Source organism: Dreissena polymorpha, chromosome 5, assembly GCF_020536995.1.
Source record: "Dreissena polymorpha isolate Duluth1 chromosome 5, UMN_Dpol_1.0, whole genome shotgun sequence".
Lineage (NCBI taxonomy): Eukaryota > Metazoa > Mollusca > Bivalvia > Myida > Dreissenidae > Dreissena > Dreissena polymorpha.
In genome coordinates, this window is record NC_068359.1 from 60,478,180 (window position 1) to 60,501,323 (window position 23,144).

The 23,144-nt window shown below is 33.9% G+C and overlaps 1 protein-coding gene across 3 annotated transcripts in view; it reads left to right on the forward strand.

Moving 5' to 3' along the window:
• The window catches only part of LOC127831985 (uncharacterized), a 63,683-nt gene extending 41,506 nt beyond the window's left edge, over positions 1 to 22,177 (forward strand). The window contains exons 4-8 of one of the 3 annotated variants that reach the window (XR_008026601.1): positions 13,185 to 13,259; positions 19,704 to 19,788; positions 20,157 to 20,187; positions 20,426 to 20,543; positions 20,708 to 22,177. Coding sequence is in view for 1 of the 3 variants with exons in the window: in XM_052357111.1 (XP_052213071.1) it covers positions 13,185 to 13,259; positions 19,704 to 19,792; positions 20,157 to 20,187; positions 20,426 to 20,481 (251 nt within the window). In the remaining 2 variants the exon portion in view is untranslated. Of the gene's footprint in view, positions 1 to 13,184; positions 13,260 to 19,703; positions 19,793 to 20,156; positions 20,188 to 20,425; positions 20,544 to 20,707 lie in introns of all 3 variants that reach the window. The other 2 variants (XM_052357111.1, XR_008026602.1) reach the window with 2 other exon arrangements.
• Positions 22,178 to 23,144: the final 967 nt, after the last annotated feature.

A 23,144-nucleotide genomic window follows, 5' to 3' on the forward strand; every position in this document is an offset into this window, starting at 1 on the left:
AAATGAAAACGATATTCCGGGTCTGCTTTGCTAATGGTTTTTGACAATGCATTTGACTTTGCCATGGGCATTCGTTAATCGGACTCTTGCTTTAAAGTGATATTATGGGCCTTTTTCACTGTTGAATTGAGCTGGAAAGAATTAACAGTACAAAAGAAAGAGTAAGTTAAAATGTGGTCACTGACCATTTATCTGCAACTCATCTTGCTACCAGTTGTTTATAAAAATATATTTTATATTATATATTTTACGTGACCCACCCAGTCCTATAAGCCGAAATGATCCGTAAATCAAAATGGTGTCTTTGTGTCGTATAAACGAATATGCACTAAAACTAAATTTAGGTTCACATTGTACATGCGTGATCAGTTGTCAAACGCAAGTACGGTTGATATTCAAATGCATTATTTTTCCCTTTCCGGTATATTGTTTTAGTATGTTGATGCTGCATTAACACATATAAGTGTATATGAAGTGAAAACACCAAAAATAAACAACGGTTACGAAAGACATAATTTGTAAGCAGAGATCAATGAACTATGTTTTTATTTTGTGTGGAATGGTAAGCCACGAATTAGCAATAGTATGTTAAAGGGGCAGTAAACCAGATTGACGAAAAAAGAAAAGTTCTAAAATACCATCATTAAATGCTTTATATTGATAAATTTAAACATTGAATCTAAAAATCTCCAGTAAAAAATCAAGAATAAAATGAAAAAAAGGAAAAAAAGTAACCCTGATCAAGGCTCGAACCACTGACCCCTGGGGTCCTGGAGTAAAGAGAGTAAAAAGTCTCCCATTTGACCACTCGGCCATCCATGCTCATATAATCAGCGTTGTATTTTATACTTTATATAAGCAATCCTCGTAGTTTCACAAAATATAACGACAACAACAGAACTCTCCGAATTACTTGGTAAACATACTCAGTAAAATTGTATTACCGAATACTGTAAAACCATTAAATTTCGTGGGGTACGAATTTTCGTGGATTTCGTTGGTTCGCTGAACCACGAATTCAAGTACCAACGATTATGTATACATTTTTAATCCTAATCGGTCATTGCCGACATTTTCTTTTGTGGTCGGTTATCCGAGATATTTGTTTTTTGTAATAGTTACTTCACTTCAGTTGATCACATTACACTATAATTTGACTAAATAACATTTCCGAATTGAAAATGTAAAGTGTTTGGGTAAAAATACTTTTTAAATCAAGAACGGTTTTTAAACTGTACATCAACGATTGTTCTCTTTTACGTGACGTCGTCAAATTAACAGTTTGCAGATTTATCACATGTCTTTTAGTGCAATTTAAAGTTAAAAGAGACATAACGGTTTTAACACGTGTATTTTGGGGACCTTATTACTCAATTGTTTCTACTAGGAGACCGATTGCGCTGAGAATTGCAAATATTGTCAAAACAACATTGATGGCAATTAGCGAGCGGGGACCCACAAGTGCGCCGCTTTATTGCTCTTATCGACAATTATCGGCAACACGTTCATGCTTCAGTGCACATTAACATCAAGTCTTGCTGTCAACACCACTGGGGGCTGACGAAGTATAAGCGTAGTCCGTTTCGCTACGACGTCGGGTATATGTTTTACTACGAAAACATGGTGTAAATACACTAAAATACACTACTTAATCAGGCGAGTTTCATCATTGCTGGTATTTTTTGGATTAGAGAACGGAACATCCAGTAATGGTAGGTACTTATTTTCAATAACAAACTGATAACAAATGTGCGTAGATGCAACCTTCTCATTTATTTTGAGCTAAAATCGAAATATGTTTCTTTGAAGCAATGCATAAGGTGGTTATTCTGTTAGAATAGAAAATTACGATAATTTAAATTAAGTAAAACTACACGTTACTTTGATTTTGAGTACATTACACATTTTAAAGTACAAAACAGCTTACGAACATGTATTTTAATTATTCAAATGGTTAGTTTCGAAGGAAATTACAAGTCGCTTTATGTATAGGTTTCGCACAGAGTATGTATTGGTTGTGCTACGAAGTACAAATATAATGTATAGGTTACTCAACGAAGTTTCTGTATCATTTTCAGGACATATCACATGCAGTTTGCAGTTAATGCAGACTGCCATTTCCCAGTGCAAAAGATGCTGTGCTTCATTGTGCGCATGAACATTCAAACGAAAAGGTTTCCATTATGTGGGAGATGCTTTGTGACACTGCACCAGGTGTACAATACAGAAATCGCACGTTCAATATTATGGGTGGCGACATAAAAAAAGTATGCTGACAATATTACATTAAATCCGGTTTCTGGAAAATTGATAATTCCGACAAAATCTACAGTGACAGAAAGTCCTGTACGAAAGAATAAACGAATAAACACACCAACAAAATCTGTCAATTGTCAGATTATTTATTATTATTTATAGATTATTCTCATTATCTCGAAGTTGTAAGGACATAAAAAAAATAATTGGAGATATATGGAGTTGGAGATAAACATTCGACGAAACCCGCCGACGAAAACAGAAAAAGGAAAACCGAAAGTAAAGCCCAAGTCTCACTATTGCCGGTAGAGCCCCGGTCCATACCGGTTTGCTAACGCAGGTCGATAGGCGAAAACCAGGATGATTCTTAGAATTTTTTTTAACGCGGTCACACTATTTTCCAGTGCCGCCCCGGTTGAAGCCGGTCAACAGCCCGGCAGAGTCCCGATCAACCCCGGACTGGTTTATCCCGGTGAAGCTCCGGCAGTGCCCCGGTTGTCGCTGGTAATGCCCCGGTTGATCCCCGGTGAAAGCCGGCAGCGTACCGGCAGAGCCCCGGTATACCGTCACTACGCCGGCACTCAACGGGGCTATACCGGACTCAGACCCCGGTAGAGCTTCGGCAACGCCCCGGTTTAACCGGAGACAACCGGGGCTCCACCGGGAAAGTATTGAAATGTTAAATACCTCCGGTATGAACCTGGAGTCACATCTAAGGACCGGCAACGACCGGCTTGGCATGGTAAAAACCGGGACTGCACCGGGAACAACCGGGACGGCACCGTCATAGCGCCGGTTTACTTATGTACCGTAGCTATACCGGGACTATGTCGGCATTCACCAGGCTCGCCATAACTCTGTCGGGGTCTGTTTTGGCCCCGGTGGAGCTACGGTGCCGTCCCGGTTGTTCCCGGTGCAGTCCCGGTAGTTCCAAGTGCCACGCCGGTCGTTGCCGGTGACTCCCGGTTCATCCCGGAGGTATTACACAATTACATACTTTCCCGGTGGAGCCCCGGTTGTCCCCGGTGGTCCACAGTTCATCACGGTGGAGCATCGGTTCATCCCGACAGAAACGCACTGCCACACCTTTACAACAATACATTGATTAAGCAATTGCGGATTTGTGCCATTGGGGTCCTACTTTCCACACCTAACGGCTGTTACAGGTGTTGATTTTACAGGTAAAATCATGTATACTAACATAAAATTCATCTCAAAATTAGTTGGTGATAACAGATTTTCAAGAAAATCGCTTTGATATGTACAATGTAAAAATTAAAATCCGTTTGAGATAAAGAATGATCGAAGTTGGGACATGGGATTTACTTTGACATAAGCAGTGTTTCGAGAAAAGCGAGTTGGACATAACGAGGATCGAATGTTATTTGAAAAAGAATACCGTATGCTAAAAACCTATCGTCGGTCTCTATCCTAAAGAACGTATAAGGCATTGTCACAAGGTGAAGATGCGTAATTTTTATTGAGACCGACGACATTAGGTTATCGACTCTCAACTTTCGTCTTATTTATGGATTTTCGATTTTGATCGTTTCCTTTGGCCTAGTCGTGAATTTAATTATATGATAATTATGTGCATTACCATGTCGACTGTGCGCCTCGGATAATTTTGTGTCGTTGTTACTACCTCTTCCTCAAAGGAAACATCCAGCTACTCCATGACTGTGTGTTTAAAAAAACTTTTCTTTCTTTCGCCTTTGAGAGATAACCAATACGTCTTCTGTGAGAAACCTATACACGCTAAAGCGTTGTCGTAGCGAGGCATATACGTATACTGTCAGAGACATGATCATGCATAATACTACTATTAAGCCTTTAATTCTGATAACTGGGTCACCCTACACATTTATTAACACACCAGTGGCTTAACGATACATACATCAATATGGAAATTGTAAAATTGAGTCAATAAAACACAGTTGTAAACCTTAATTGCATATTTTAAAGTAAAACTTGACTCCGGTTTGATAAATCAGCGGTATATTTAATGTTTAACCGCATAAACCAGACACATGTTCAATCATGATTTGATATAACAGGTCTGTGAAATGTTATTGTGCTTATTCAAAGTTTTGTTATTCCAAAAGCATAATCTTACCTCTTTTAAACACAAATTTCCACTAATCCGTTCTTCGATGTCATGTGTATTTACACAATGTTTTCGTAGTAAAACATATACCCGACGTCGTAGCGAAACGAACTACGCTTATACCTCGTCAGCCCCCAGTGAACACAGATTAGCAGATTATTCTTCGTTATTACTCTGGTTATTTTAATAAAAGTTTAAATATGACGGTAAGTCTTCCCCGAAAATTTGAAATCCACGAAATTACGTGTCAACGAAATAGTTGTTTTTATTACACCACGATTTTTCATAATGACGAATTTCTATACGTTTACAGTATGCTTCCAGATGACACATAACTGTTTACTACAGTACAAACAGTGATTTATAAGTGTTAAGTTGTACATGAAGATCCGTGTTTAACAGGTTTAGAAAAAAACAAAGTTTAAAAACGATCGTTAAAGGACTGATTTTAATTGATTGGACACGTCTCAGTTGGTGTATAGAGACAGTTAATTTGAGTGTTTACGTGATTCGCATGTTATCAACCATTTGTTGCTGGGATCATATGAATATTACTTACGGAATTTATTTGTATTTGCTAGCAAGTATTCAGACAATGACATTGGGTTGCTCAACGAACACGTTTAGTCTGAGTCTACAAAACGCAAGTGCGAATGTAATTCTATTTATGCATACAATTTAATAAAAGCGTAGTTCTATAATTAGAAATACAACGCCGCCAGTAACGATCAATTATTTAAACATGCAAAAGTGTGCGGTTATATTGGTATTACGCATGTCTTTATTGTGTGATGGAGTACCATTGATCAGACCCATTAACAGTGACTAAGCCTCCGACCCCGCTGTTATAAAGGACTCGCATTCGAAACTTACTTCTTTGTTTAATGTAGATCACAATGTTTCTGAGCGGACAGGCGATGTAGACACCGGATCGTTAATGTCTGAAACATCAACTACGCAAATAATTACCTATGCCGAAAATCATACATTGCGTAAGTTTATGTATAGATATGCTTTATTTACGCATTAACAGATGAGTACAATAACACTTATAACAGTAATTGGTTTCATTATAGATGGTTTCGTCGTTTATACAATTAAACAGACGATGTACATACTTGTTTATACTAAATATTACCACACCTTATTTGTTTAATATAGCTAACAACGTCTCTCAGTGGACAATTGATGCAGGCATCGGATCGTTAATGTCTGAAACACAACAAACGACAAATTCACAAAATCATACATCTCGTAAGTTTGTTTATGTAAATGATACTTTCTACATTATAACATTTGTACAATAACACTGACAACATTTATGAATTTCATTATCATGATAGATAGTTTCGTCGAATTTTTAAATTAAATATACGATGTATATCCTGTATATTAACCAACACCGCTGTTATAAAGGACTCGCATTCGATGCTAACTTCTTTGTTTAATGTAGCTTACAACGTCTCTGAGGGGACAGGCGATGCAGACATCGTATCGTTAATGACTTCGCAAACAATTTCCAATGCCGAAAATCATACATTGTGTAAGTTTATTTATAGTTATGCTTTCTTTACACATAAAAGCACGTGTACACTAACACTTATAACAGTTATTGGTTTCATTTTCATGTTAGATGTTTTCGTCGTTTATCAAACTAAACATACGATGCATATCCTGTATATTAACCAACCCCGCTGTAATGAAGGACTCGCATCCGATGCTAACTTCTTTGCTTAATGTAGCTTACAATGTGTCTGGGTGGACAGACTATGCAGACCTTGGATCGTTGATGCCTGAAACAACAACTACAAAACCAATTACAAATTCAACAAAAAAAAAATCGCGTAAGTTTTTGTTGTTATTGTTATGCTTTCTTTTACATTAGAATATTTGTACAATAACTCTCATGACATTTATAGAGTTCCTTTTCAGTGTAGTTGTTTGGATCGTGTATAAAATTAAACATACGATGTATATGGTTTTTTTTGCATTATGTACACCATTTGCAAGTTGATAAACAGCAAATAAGGTGTTCATTTTTACAGGTTCTAAATATGATCTTAGGATTTAAGAATAATAATGCAATTATGAACGGAAAAAATATTCAAAATCACATGTTGTAAACAATATAGTAGAATGACACACAACACACAACTTATGTGGTAAACCTAGTTAACATCTAAGCGGTATGTCTTGTTAAAAAACGTTATTGTGATGTGAAATTTGGTAAATGCTACAATCGGTTTGTTTTTGTATTTAATAAAACAACTTGTTCTTAGCCAAATGTGAAAAACTGATTTAATATGACATACACACTGAGAAGAACACACATCATACAATTTATGTTATTCAATTCAAGGATTGAATACAGATCACCACTAAATAATAGATCTTTTATAATCTGGTGTAAATGAAAACTGACATTTGCTTTAACAATATTTCTCATTAATAAAAATTAGCCTCAACAATTATCAAAGTGTGCAATTATTTTATTCATTACAACTTCAGCAAATTAAACACATATGTTTTTTTCTAAAATTTCGTTGATATTTGCTCCAACACAACATAAGTTTTTTATGCTTTTCTTGTAGCTCTAGAATCTATTGACCTCCCAGACATTCTGTGTGGATTGTGCAGACAACAGGAGGACAAGGAATGTATAAACAAAATTTGCTTTAATACTGCCCTTCACAACGGGGCTTAAATATTGAAGTACAAGTACAAAGTCTTCTGTCAGAACAGCGGGCTTAACTATTGAAGTCGAAGTACAAAGTCTTCTGTCAGAACAGCGAGGCTTTAACATTGAAGTACAAGTACAAAGTCTTCGGTCAGAACAGCGAGGACTACAGTTTACGTATGATAGGCACTCTATTGCAATTCCTGACCAAACTCTTACGACAAGCACAGAAATACCAACAATCCGACAAAGAAGAAATGCGGATCTACAAACATTTGGAAAGAACTTTAAATCGGGATTAACAAATAGTAAACTATCTGAAACGAAATTTGAGCAAACTAAATGTGGCATTTATTTAAAAACGTTACACAAATAAATGATATTTATGTTTAATCATGTTATATCCCTTATTCAGTAGACGGAGGTGTAACTGCCTTTTACAAAATAAAAGTTTCTTATAGTTTTAAAGAACATATTGAACAAATAAGAGTCAATTTATTTTTAATGACGGTTTCGCCACAAATTCGCGCCATATTTTCTTGAAGATTTAAATATACATTTCTCTTATGCACATCAAATACATATGCCAAATAGTAAACGTTAGTAGTATACAAGAGCAAAGTCTCAGTTGACGGAAAATAATCGGACTGAAATGGAAGTAAATAAGTGTTTTAAGATTAATATTTAAATTTGAACGGGATCTAATACTAATACACTATCGGATAATACATGGAAGATGACCTAGATGTCAATTGAGGACAATTTTTTGATGAACCATGTCAATACAATTCATATCTGGCCTTGTCGTTTTACAAAATACACAACGTTAATATAAAATATGTATTAAAGATATGGGACCTTTTGAACCACAGATGATTTATCGAGTATTTTCTGTGATATAATTCTATACATAACAAGTTACCACACCACCCCCCCTCCCTCCCGAGCATAGCCAGTGTTTATCCCGTTGGCACGATTTGAACAAACATTAAAATTATTAAAATTAGTTTGCTACATAAGTGTATACAACTTTTCTGATTACTGTGTGTTACCATGTACCAGTTTTGGCTCCAAGCATTGTCAATTGTTTAACAATAACGTTTTCTGTATGAAGGTAGTTTGTTGTGTCGTCAGGGATATAAAAGAGACAACTGTATCCCAACAACAGTGTCAACAAATCAACTTTATATGAAATACAAGAATTGCTTTAAATACAAAAATTCAACAGACACATTCAATACGTATCTAGTGTTCTTTTATGCTACTGTTTTGTGACTTGTATTTTGAAAAAAAACCTCAATAATATGACAAATATTTAGTTCGTAGATTAAGTCATTATCTTGCGCTTAAGCAACAGCGTTCAGACTGCCGACCATAAGCGATGAAAAGTGCAGGGACAATGCGAAACCATTGTAACCGAAATATACACTTAAACTCACTACTAAATTCATTTGTGTAAGTACTTTTCCTGTCGATTGTTAACAATCAACGCCCGGAAGTGTATTTTGACGCAACTTAAGTCAACTTGCAAGCTTTATCGAACAAATACTTTGTGAAAATAATTAAATTAAGTTTGGTCAAAACGTAATGCGCAATGCGTAATACATATCGATTTAACAATCATAGGGTAATATGATTTTATAGTTTAAAGCGGGTATATACGATTTTTTATATGTGTTTAATTGTAATATATTGATAAAATATGTTACAATAACACAAAATAGGCAAGAAAAATTATACATTAAAGCCGAATTTCATAAAATGCAGCAAAGACAAATTAGCGCCCCGAGCCGATAGTGACGTACATATTTTCCTACAATAACCGAAGCATTCGTCTTTGTATTAGGATCGGAGATAGTGTTCGTGTGTCGTATGAATAGATATCGTTGCAGGAATTCAAATAAACCGTTAAACTAAGTTTAGATGCACATCGTACATGTATGGTATACATGCTGGCGAAATCGGCTGTACAGCCGTTTTCAATTTCAGAATTAAATATCTGGCTTATTTCGCATTTTTAGACATATGTTCTTCTTAACTTTTATTTTAATTTATATTGAAATATATATATAATAAGTTTTTTACACAGTTTATATAAATTCATAAATATTTGACAAAATCGTATATACCCGCTTTAAGGATTTGGAGGCTATATTTATAAATTAAAGAAAATAACTTTATATACCAAATAAGCATCACCGGTTTATACTTCATTCTTCTGTAAGGGATGATCCAAAACTAAAAATAATAAAACGATACAGTGCAAGAACAGTACAATAACAAAATCATCTGTTAACGTCCAATTTTAGTGATCTGTATTAATTCCGCTGCATACGAGTTTAAATTATGCTTATAAAATGACATGACCAAAGCAAAACTTATTCTTGCAAATACGATTTTGAACGTTCCATGTTAGCGATGTTTAGTCAATACTAACATTTAGTAAAAAAAAAACTTATGCAGGCAGCGTTGATCAAACATGTTTATAAAAACGTTTTCTCTAATATCACATGTATTTTAAACTCCAGTAAATTCTGCACTATAATATTGATCTTTGTTTAGATTACCATTGTTTACGTGAATCGGTGTTAAGTTAAAAAATCTGCGTCTGTAAGAAACACATGAAAGTTAAGATTGAACGTTCTTTATAAAACATGATTACTAATTGTTCATAACACAGCTTATCCCCAGGTTCAAACAACTTATTACCGCTATGAACTTATTTCAAATTAAAACTATCATACGGTGTGTTAGGTAGCCTTAATTTAAATTACACAACATAACCGCGTGGATAATTTTGTTTACACTTCATGTAAACTTGGATAAACCAGTTTTCACTGATTCCCGAATATCAACTTCTGGTTCCTATCATGTTTGCTGTATTGAGAATTTAGCATGATCACGTCCATTCATATGCGTTAAGAACTAGTCTTTACATTAGTTACATACAAAGGGATATAAGAAGACCGATAAGTTTGATTTTGCATATTTCTAAGTTATCTTCCTTTCTAGATGAACAAGACAGAGGAATATTTGTAAACCATCAATTCTATACATTCTTATCAAAACGAAGGTCCGGATCTAAACAAATAGCTACTGGTTTATTTGTAGTCTCAAAACATTTGTAGATTTGTAAATTTTGAGCTAGTTGCTATCGTACTAACAATATATACATACGAATAAAGAAAAAAGAAAAAAACAACTCAAATCATAATTTTTAAACCTGACGCATGTAAACATCAATATCATGCTAAAAATTTCCTTACTGAAACAGCCTTACTAAACGATTGATTTTATATATAACTATAAATTAATATGCGTGATTCGGCCAAACGATTTAGGTAATTGAATATTGTTATTAAGAGCTGATAACATTGGTGAGACTGAAATGCTTTTGTAAGTTAATTTGAAATGATTCCCTTGCGAACTGTCAACTTCATTGGTAGTTAAAGGTGATAATGGCGTAATTGTGCCCGACACGTTTCGTATATTTTAGTCAATTGGTAATCTTGTACACGAATAGAAAAGTGTTATAGTCTGATTTAAAGATCAATTGTATGTCGCTGTCTAAGCACTCATTCAGCTACTGAACTGTACGTGTTTTGTACTGTGCTTGTTGACAATTCAGTGCTGATGATGTGTAAGTTTTCAATCGTTTTGTTCTTCAGAATAATAGAAGATAAGCTGTAGTTCCAGTTGTAATTTACCGTTTAGTTGTCAGAAAGACTTGCGTATAAATTTTACCATACCGTCTTTGTCAGTTTCTTTTTGCATGTTTAAACTGTCTAATTTACAATTGAAACTAATAAAAAAACGAAAAAAGGAGTTACAAAATTATGTTATTTATTATTTATACAGAGCCATCAGCAGATAAATAATAACAACACGTTAAGAAGAAAAAGCGACTAGATTACGACCACACGGTAAGTTATCTACTGCCTTAAACGAATGACCAATTTGTGTGCTTTGTCCTTTTAACTATTTATTGTATTGCGCGGTTGCGTGCGTTAGTACAGACACTTGTTCTACAACCCGTCCTTTAAGAGGTGGACATATGTGTCAGGTGAATGCTGTTCGACAAGTCTGTGCGAGTAACGCAGCGTTACCATATGCGTGTGAAAATCTACCATTATGTTCATGGAATCACTGAAATTGAGAAATAGTGTAGCAAATTATCAACTTTCTAGTAGTCAAATTACACCGTTCGTGTTTGTATTTTTTTAACGTGACAATTGATCTGAAGCCGAAAGTAATACGAATTGTTACAGCAATGTGTAACGTTCTTAAGAAAAATCTTATCATTAGTTGAACGTTGCTTTTTCACACCATAACGGGATTTATAATCATTCCTTGTAAGCCTAACTTGATTTCGAGAATCTGACTTGAGTTGTCATTTTATAGCTCAGGAAGAACACGGTATTCAAATGACTACGTTTATTGAAGTGACTTGGCCACATATTTTTGTATTTTAGACTTCATGTTATATGTGATATATTAAATAACAACTATTAATAAGGTATATAATATTTGGAAAAGTCTTACTACATTTAATTATAATATTTTTTTCCCCGTTTTTCGCCGGGTCCTTAGGGAGTTACTAAAAATATAAAAACTTAACAACATTTTTATGTCACCCATCACTATAGTGGGGGACATATTGTTTTTGCCCTGTCTGCTGGTTTGTTTGTTTGTGTGTTTGCGTCAAACTTTAACATTTGCCATAACTTTCTCTGGTGTTCTCTGCTATTAATCTACCCTTGAAAGATCCCATTAGGGCCATTACTTATTTAATTTATCTATATAAAGTTCAAGCTGTTTGCAATGCGTACACAACCGATTTAATGAACAGTAGTTAATTTAGTTGTAAATTTTTTAGAGGTCATAGGAAAGAAAACTGTTTCATTTGATCATAACACTAACCTAGAAATTACATCCACTTTTAAGATTGATAGACAATATTATACTAAATATCTTAAATACAAATATTACTTTAATAAAATTGATTCAATTTTCTATTTTATTTCAGTATGATTTTAAGTGTAATGTGCCACGAGCTTAAAGTGATATTATGGGCATTTTGCACTGTTTAATTGAGCTGAAAAGAATTAACAGGTCAAACGAGTTAGTTAAAATGTGGTTACTGACCAATTATCTGCAACTTATCTTGCTACCAGTTGTTTATAAAAATATATTTTATATTCGATATTTTTGCGTGACCCACCCAGTCTTGTTAGCCGAAATCCGTAAAACAAAATTGTGTCTTTATGTCGTATGAACGAATCTGCACTAATACAACATTTAGGTTCAAATCATACATGCATGATCAGTTGTCAAACGAAAGTACGGTTGATATTCAAATGCATTATTTTTCTCTTTCTGTATATGGCTTTAGTTTGTTGATGCTGCATTAACTAATATAAGTGAATATGAAGTGAAAACACCAAAAATAAACAACGGTTGCGATAGACACCTATAAACTGTTAGATGCCCATAATATCACTTTAAACAATATAAACTAATAATTGTAAACAATACGGTATTTTAGAACTTTTCTTTTTTCGTTATATAAAGCAATCTGGTTGACCGACCCTTTAACAAAAATTGCGACACCTTAAGGGTTTTGCGGGATGGAATGAGTTGAGAAATCAAATAAACTTGAAAACCGATTCTTTCTGTCAATCTGATGATGGTAACCAAAGTTGTCGCACAGATTCTAATAAACATGTCACTATTTCAGTTAATGCTGTTTTCAGACGTCCGGCCCAGCTCTGCCGTTTGTTATCGTTTATATCCTAAATAATTCTATTTTGTTCCTCCACTTTTTTCTCTCAAAACCGGCTTTACGTACTTTTATTTTTCATGCAACTGATTACGCAATTTTGTGACGTTTGTCATGTGACGTAATTTCTTTGACAAAATATATTTTTTAGAAAAGTGGACCATACTAATGATAAGAAACGTCGTATTTTTTAAGTGTACGTCTTAAAAGTGGACCCGCTGAACTGTCATAACAAATTAATAATATTTTCTCTAGGTTGTATATTCACATCCCTTATACAATAGTGCCATGTCTTTTCATACATTACTGATTAAAATCCTGCTGTTAATATCATACATTATATTTTTACATTTTGTTCGTTTAAGACATAGTAACCACGTCAACTACGACATCCACTACGCAGACTACTACGGCGTCCTCGACTACAACGGCTGCAATTGGTATAACAGTTATATGAAATTAAAGTGATATTATGGGCATCTAACAGTTTATAGGTGTCTATTGCAACCGTTGTTTATTTTTGGTGTTTTCACTTCATATACACTTATATTTGTTAATGCAGCATCAACCTACTAAAACAATATACCGGAAAGAGAAACAAAATGCACTTGAATATCAACCGTTCTTTCGTTTGACAACTGATCATGCATGTACGATTTGAACCTAAATGTAGTATTAGTGCAGATTCGTTCATACGACACAAAGACACAATATTGTTTTACGGATCATTTCGATTTCGGCAGCCCATGACTGGGTGGGTCACGTAAGAATATCGAATATAAAATATATTTTTTATAAACAACTGGTAGCAAGATGAGTTGCAGATAATTGGTCAGTAACCACATTTTAACTTACTCTTTTGACCTGTTAAAGTAGCATTACTACTCAAAATCAACGAAAATTTCGTGCAATTGTTCGTCAAATAAACTTATCCAATTAAAATTCAGTGTTCCTTATGGCAATTGCCGAAATCTCAACACTAGATGTGGTCTGGTAAAATAGATGTTTGTAGAAACAAAATGCTCGTTTTTATTATTACGATACATGAACACTAACATGCTAACATGGTGTACGTGTGTCGTATGAAAAGATATATTCGCGGGAATTAATTGTGGCCACAAATAAATAAAAACGAGCATTTTGTATCTACAAAAATCTATGTAATCATACCACATCTAGCGTTGAAATTATGGCTATTGCTACAAGGAACATTGCTTGTTAATGTGTTAACTTTATTTTACGAAATACTTAACGAAATTTTCGTTGATTTTGAGCGTTATAGAGACTTTAATTCTTTTCAGCTCAATTCAACAGTGCAAAATGCCCATAGTATCACTTAAAAGGCCCTATCAAGGTGACGATCCGTAATTGTTTACCGATTTTTTTTCATATTTTATTTGTAAAGGTTATAAAAAACAATATACATATGCTATTGGACATTACCATAAAAAATGAGCAATACAACAGAAGTTGAACTTGTTTTGAGCTCAAAATACAGTGTCCTCCAAGTCAATTGTGTTTACAAACAATCAGTTTATTTACACCGCTGTTTACTTGGGAAAGTGAAAGTAAAAGTGACTCCGGTCACCAAAAATATATCGTTGATTTTCAACATTTTCCGGTATCGCTCACAAAGTAGGTCTTTTCTAAATGGCTCTAACTTTTTTAGTGATCTAATATGTTACTTTCTGCTGGTAAAAAGTTGTTTATAATAGAATTACAATTGAATTCTCTTTCGGCTATTTTTAGCATACGTCACCGCTTTAAGGCTACACACCACGTTAGTTGCAAAGTTGTAAACATTTCTTCCAATTTTAAAACGGGTATATCTTCCATAATTCTTGACAACGTTTCACCTAAGCTGTGTTATTAGCATTTTTATGCACGAGTAACTGAAATCCGGTACAAACTAGACCAGTTTATATGCATAATAATTGGATTTGTCACCTTGATAGGGCCTTTAATGCAGCATCAACATACTTAAACAATATTCCGGAAAGAGAAAAATAATGCATTTGATTATCAACCGAACTTTCGTTTGACAACTGATTATGCATGTGCGATTTGAACATAAATTTAGTTTTAGTGCAGATTCGTTCATACGACACAAAGACACAATTTTGTTTTACGGATCATTTCGGCTTAGAGGACTGGGTGGGGCACGTACGAATATAAAATACATTTTTATAAACAACTGGTAGCAAGATGAGTTGCAGATATTTGGTCAGTAATCACATTTTAACTAACTCTTTTGACTTGTTAATTCTTTTCAGCTCAATTCAACAGTGCAAAATGCCCATAATATCACTTTAAATAATAGTATATCACAAAATAGACAAAACTGTGAGCTTTGACTAAACATTTATAGACATGGAAGGCGGTGAAATTACGAGATTGAGTTTGATTCAATAACACAGAAAAGGTATTAAAAGTGATATCACCAATTTAGTACTTAAGTTGTTATCACGCAGAAATGCAATAATGTATTGATTAACTTGTAAAAGTGTCTTATTCAATGTCAATGTTGTGTAACAACCGCTTCGCAATAAAACCATCACATATATACTAATGGTTTCACATTTATTTGAAACATTATAATTTGAAACGGTTAAAAGGAAGTTTCAATTGTCGTTTACAAGAAAAATATCATAAAACAACACAGAATGTTTATATAAAGTGAGTATTACCACTTTGGGAACTACTAAAGAAAACCTGGAAATGCTATAATTGTATTGCAAACCGGGTTGCAGTGTCGAATTGCAATGTGCATTTTTATAACAACCCGTTTGCCAATAAAATAGTTTTGCTATAAACACATCACACGTTTACTAATTGATTCCAATGGACTGGAAACGCTGACAAGAAGTTTCAAATGTCGTTTGTAAGGAGTTTGTATATAATAAGAAAGAGGTGTGAGATTCGACCAAAAAGTTTAATATACTGAATGTGACCAAGTTCATGAGTAACTGTGATAAAACATGTACAGAATCTATATATAATGTGATCTCAACAAATGTCATACTTCAGCGGAAAAAAAACCCAGGAATGCAATAATTTTATTGCAAAACGGGTTGCAGTGTCTTAGTGCAATGTAAATAACATCCCGTTTTGCAATAACCCCTTTTTGCAATACACGCGTTTTGAAATAAACTCATCACACGTCAGTTGACTTACCAATTGGCAAAACATGCATACTAAACATGTTTAAAGAAAATTAACATTTCTTTTCACACTGCCCAAACATTTGCTTATTGTTATTTCAATACGAGATTTCAAATTTCCTTTTTATTGTTTCCAATCCATTTGAATAAATTAATACATGTGTAATTATTTTGTTGCAAAACGGGTTTATTGCAAAGCGGGTTGTTAGGAGAATTTCAAATTGCAATGAGACAGCCGAACCCGTGTTGCAATAAAATTATTGCAAATCGGGTTTATTGCAAAATGGGTTGTTATACAAATATCAAATTGCAATAAGACATTCTAACCCGTTTTGAAATAAAATTGTTGCAAATAAATTTGCGATGATTTTATTGCAATATGGGTTTATTGCAAAGCGGCGTGTTATGAAAATTTCAAATTGCAATAAGACACTTCAACCTGTGTTGCAATAAAATTATTGCAAATCGGGTTTATTGCAAAACGCGTTGTTATAAAAATATAAAATTGCAATAAGACACTCTAAACCGTTTTTGCAATAAAATTATTGCATTTCTCTTTGTCATTTTCTTCAATTAAGTATCGCATTGGTTGAAATCATTTTCTACAAGAATTTGGTGTTGTTGTATCACATTTACTCATGAAATTAATCAGTTTAACTGCCTTTTATTTGTTGGTCGAATCTTACACCTCTGTCTTATTTTGAAAAAAAATTCTTATAACAACATTGGGACTTCCTTTGAAAAGTGTCTAATCAATTTGAATCAATTAGAGCATGTGTGATGTATTAGTGCAAAATGAGTTTATTGTGAAACGGGCTTTTATTTCTTTTTTTTACATCGCAATAAGACACTGCAACCCGTTTTGCAATAACATTATTGGATTTCTGGATTAAATTCGCTTAATCATGAAAGTGTTAAGATCACTGTTTGTATACATTCTGTGTTTGTTTATCATATTTACTCATGAAATTGGTCACTTTCAATGTCTGTTAATTTTTGGTCGAATCTTACACCTCGCTTTTATTACATGTATATGTAAACAAACTCCATACAAACGATATTTAAATCGTACTTTTCAGCGTTTCAAATCAATTTGAATCAATAAGTTCATGTGTAATTGAGTTTATGCAAAAAGAGTTTAGTGCACAACGGGTTGTTATAAAAAAAGCACATTGCAATAAAACACTGTAACCTGTTTTGCAATGAAATCATGCATTTCTTTGTATTCTTCACTTACTTCCCAAATTGGTGAACATCACTTCATATAAACATTCAGCCTTGTTTTATCATATTTATGTTAGAGACGACATTTGAAACTCCCTTAATACCGTTTCAATTCAATATGCAACAATTAGTAAATATGTGATGATTTTATTGCAAAACGGGTTGTTACACAAAAATCACATTGCAATAAGACATTTCAACGCGTTTTTCCATAAATTATTGCATTTGGCGTTATCTTAACTTTAGTACTAAATTGATGGAAATCGCTTTCGAAGCACATTCTGTGTTGTTTTATCGTATTAAATCTCGAAGTGCATGACCTTCCATGCATTTTTAAGTCTTTACTCACATTTTTGTATATTTTTTATAACAATTTTATATAAAAACAACACTTGAAACTCCCTTTTAACTCTTCCAATCCATTTGAATTAATTTATACAAGAGTGATGGTTTTATTGCAAAACGTGTTGTTGTTAAAAAAAATCAAATTGCAATAAGACACTCCAACCTGTTTTGAAATGAATATATTGCAAAACGGGTTGTTGTAAAAAAATTCAAATTGCAATAAGACACTCCAACCTGTTTTGCAATAAATTTATTGCAAAACGGGTTTATTGCGAAACGGGTTGTTACAACGCACACACGTTCACATGTCAGACGTCTGGAGGAATATCAGGTGCCAATATCATGTGGTACATGACAAGCGGGTCTTCTGAAACAGCAATCACAACGGGCGTGACGTCATTCAAGAACACAAAACAGTCATTAACACCAGCACTCTTACTTACACTGGTATGCGGAATGTGGATAATGGAAGTAAAGTGTTCTCTAGAGCGAGTAATATACAGAATGAGGTGAAAAAAATCAACGAAATACTGCTGAATTAACTATGTACGTATTTATATAACACTTCAAGTAAAGAATTGGTAACCACTCATTGAGAGTCAATATGTAAGTAACTATATAATAAATAATAATTTACACTGTAACATCCAGTGTCAGTTCGACATAATAAATACCTGCGTTAGATAAGATGCGATTCATTCCACACAATGTTACTTTTAGTAGAAATATTTGCGATTTGTATTATATAATTAAAACTATTGTTGGTCTTTTTGTACACATTGAATGCCTTCGTATAATAAACACTGTCCGTCGTGTATGCCCCTCCCATTCCGTCATGTACACGTACGGTCAAAGTTAATATCATGTGGGGCGCTGCAATTATCACGTGGCTCCATCTGATTTTTCCCGCTTATAACGTAAGTTTCTTAACTGACATGTATGCTTTTTAACGGGATGCACGTAAATGTAACAATTTCAATGTAATAAGGAATAGAAATGTCATACATGTATGATAGTATGTTTATTAGAAAAAACTGTGTGTCTGTTTATTTGGACTAAAGGAAATAAATTGTACATGTACAAAATGTATATTCATGGAGAAATCTAATAGGCGGATACAAACTTTATACTTCTTCCAAGCTTCTATATAATAATTTATTTTTGTTAAACCAAAATCACAAACAACACTATAAACTTGTTTTAATATCACAAAAAAACTCGAGTTCGCTTTTGAAATAACGGGCTAAATCACTACAATTGATATCATGAAGTGATGACGAATTATGATGGAATTATATAACATAAATGTTTACATATTTTGTGTAGCATACGCGTCTATTTATATGTTTAATATATTTACTAAACATAAAAGAGAATCCAAAAACAATAACAAAGTGCAAAAAATACTAAATTGTGTATAACTATGCGTTATATTGTTTATGTAAATAATATTTTGCATGGTGACCATTGGACCAGATGCATTAAGGATGTCTCCGGCGATAGAAATTTGAAATAATACAAGAAGTCAATATTATATTGTTTGTCTATGTATATTAGCCTTATATGCTCAAGCCTATCCAGTGCCACAATACACGTTGCACAATGTTTGATGGCCTTCACAGATATAACACCTGGTAAAATTATTTTTTTATTTCAATGGTCTCCAGTTGTCAATGTCTCCATTATATGTTCGAATATAAGACCTTTTTTTCGGTGAAACCAAAAACACCGAAAATTTTCCATTGTGCGAACCAAGCCGCTCCGTCTCTGAAGTTTTATTGGCTTACTGGATATCACGAGGATCCGTCGCAGCCCTTTTACACTGAATATAGGAACGTTAACTCTACAATTTGGAATAATGTTTCCATTGACGAAGAGAAATCCACATCGTGTGTATTAAAGAACGGTACTGTTGACAACCGGAGCCCATCAACATAATACCAAGCAAGGATGTATGTCAAGAACACGATCGGAGTATCTCAGCTTACCGAAACTATAACGTTCGCAACATTAGGCTGTGCGTGCAAAGCAGTCTTGCGAAACAATTTGATATTAATTTACATTGATGTTATATTATAATGTCTGCATGCTCAAAAGAAGAATTATATTAGCAAAAAGAAGGTTAAGTAATCTCGCAAATTTGTTGTTTTCCAGACCAACAGTCGATATTACAGATTGGACCAATTGTTGGTGGAGCTGTGGCAGGGATTATTCTTGTTGTCGTCTTAGTGGGTTTGGTGTACGTACGTAAAAAGAAAGGTTTGTTTCAACAGATTGACAGTACTATAGCGTTTGCTATCATTTATCTTGTGAGACAGTTGTACATTTAATCATTCGCGCAAATGATATTTTCATGTATTCGTTTTTGAATAAACTAGTTATATTCATAATTAAAGGTCAAGAAAGCGATACAGCAGTTAATGAAGATTCTCTTGATGTTATTGATTAGAATGGAATTTATTTACTGTGCCTGTACCGCCCTACTGTTATCTCGCTCGTTGTTATATTGCTATTATTTTATGCAGCAATTATTACAACATGTTTCACCGGACCACATATTTAAAAATATTCATCACGTGGAATTCACAACTAAGTGTGCTTTTACAGGAGTCTGTGAAGGATTGCCATCAGCTTCTCTGTATGTATTGTTTAATTATTAATATAATGATTATGATTACAAAAGTCGCACAAAACAGGATAATTGATTATTATAAAGCAAAATGTCTTTTGCGTCAAAAAGTATCCAATTACGTGTTGCGTAAGAAAAGTCTCCAAGTGTACTTACTATTTCTCAAAGTATGGTTTACGATAAAAGTGTTAACTTGCATGTTCAGAGCTAAAGTGCAGCTACTTATTGGAGCTTGATATTTTCGAAGGCAGAAACCCGGTGACGCTGCAGACGTCGACGATACAAGCGCACAAAATGCTGTAGATTCAAACAATCGCAAGGCCAAAAAAGATCAAAGTCCTGATCCGGATGTGGACCGAACATTGGTAAGCGCAAATTCGATCACACCGCTGGGGTATTAAACTATACAGCGATAACGAAAGACATATTGATAATTGATGTTGTAGATCCACTGTCATCGTGTAGGCAACTGAAATAACATATCTCATAACAAATAATAGATTCCATAGCTAAAAGAATATGTTTACAGATTCCCGTTCACAGTTATCTTGAGCTGGAACCCGATAATACGTATGATAATACGTATGACTACGTAACTGAGTGTGGTCTGCGACCCAAAATGGCACTTCCGCCGCCTCCAGACGACAAGGGAGGGCCACTCAGCAGTAAGGTAGATGATGGGTATTTAACACCGATGAACACGCGTATTTGAGGAGTGCATCAATGGCATGGTAACAAAGTAAAGCCATTTCAATGTTCAACACATACATAAAACATAACACTCAAATAATGTAATTATGTATCTGTACGGTCTTGATCACAACGTGCTTAAACAATTATTACATGTATAATATGTTAACCAAATTCCAATCCATATATGTTTTTTAGTAACTTGATTGTGCTCTGTACATTATGTAAGCATGAAGTCATTCAAGAGACCAAATATAAGTGTACATAATACTGTTAACGAATCTAAAAGACAAATTGATAACCCAAATGATTTGTTTATGCTAAACCAACGCATATTTATATGTTTTAAATTATGTATCGCCTGTTCCAGTCAGTGGGGATATACATCAAGTTATCACTTCGATAAATGCACTAAATGTGAGTACTTTTTCCGTAAAGTGTAGGCGTTCAATATGTTATTCACTCGATATTAACACACGTTTGTTTTCAGTATTTGTGATATCATTTTTCCCTCCTTTTCCTGAGTGTAATGTTACACCCGAATCAAATTCTAATTGGACTTTAATGTGATGAGATCTTATTGACTTTTTAAACAGCCATTCAGAATCTAAGGCTTATTGTTGTTACGAACCTCAACTATCTCTTGTCGTTATGTAGATTGCTATGTCCCCGGTAGGGTGGCGTATAGTAGCCAGACTGTTCGTAAGTCCGTCCGTCTGTCCGCCTATCCGGAATTCCATTTCCGGAGTGTTTTTCTTAATGCTTTTATATATTTACTTGATGTTATATATGTGCAAATACAGATCTAGTACGAGTTCCGTTAAGGTCAATTGATTTTTGGCGAAGTTATGGACCTTGGACATTTCTCGACAATGAAAGATGTCCTGACATTTTTGCTCAACGCTTGCCCATGTTTACCAAATTTTTGTTGTGTGAGTCTTTCTTTATGACATACATATCCAGTTTGAGTTTCATTACAGTCCAACGACTTTTGACTAAGTTACAGGCATTGAACAATGGAATTTTCTTTAACATAATACTTTTCCGGAATCGTTTTTCGAAACGCTTTGTGATATTTGCCAGATTTTTTGGAAGGTGAGTCTACGAGCAGGAGTTTCAGATCAAGTTCAAATTTTGTTCTGGTCCATTGATTTTGGCGAAGGTATGGGCCTTGGACTTGCATATATTTACCTTATTTGTGGTGTGTGACACTATCTACATGACATACATACCAAGTTTGAGTTTCATTCCGGTCCATTCAGTTTGTCGAAGTTACGGGTCTTGGACTTTTTTCTCCAAACAATTTTCTCTTAAAGCGGGTATATACGATTTTTATATGTGCTGAATTGTAAAATATTGATACAAATATGTTATAATAACACACAATATGCAAGAAAAATGATACATTTAAGACGAATTTCATAACATACAGCAAATACAAATTAGCGCCCCGAGCCGATTGTGACGAAGATAATTCGTAATTATTTTCCTACAATAACCGATGCATTCGTCTTTTTAGTAAGTGTTCGTGTGTCGTATGAATCGATATCGCTGCAGGAATTTCAAATGAACCGTTAAACTAAATTTAGATTCACATCGTACATGCATGATATACATGCTTGCGAATTCGGCTGTACAGCCTTTTTCGATTTCAGAATTAAATATCTGGCTTATTTAGCATTTTTCGACACATGTTCTTCTTAACTTTTATTTTAGTTTATATTGAAATATAAGTATAATAAGTTTTTACACATTTTATATTAATAAATAAATATTTGACAAGATCGTATATACCCGCTTTAAATAACGCTTTTCTGGATTTGTTTTCCAATAATCTTTCAGATGTAAACATGATTATTGGTAAGTGAGTCTACCTGCATGACTTTCAGACCAAGATTGAGTTTTTTTACGTATGTGCAATTTTGAGACAAAAGTTGAAAGAGAGGGCATCTGTGCCCTATGGACACCTTTCTTGTTTAACAGACGAAGATATTTAAAAGTTGCTTTCGTGGGCAAGAAAGTTTCAATAGTGATAAATCGCATAGGAAAACTGCTGATTTGTTTTACAGTAATTTATTTTGTTCATATTTACTGTTAATTATTATAATAATAATTATATTCCTGCCAATGGTTTGTAAATTAAAGCAAAAATTCAGTTTACTTTTGGTATATTTCATTATGTGTTATCAACTTTCAAAAAATAGAACTTGTTAAAAGAAAATTAATAACGAATTTTATGTTGTTTTTTAATACAATTATGTATCTATGTTCGTCTA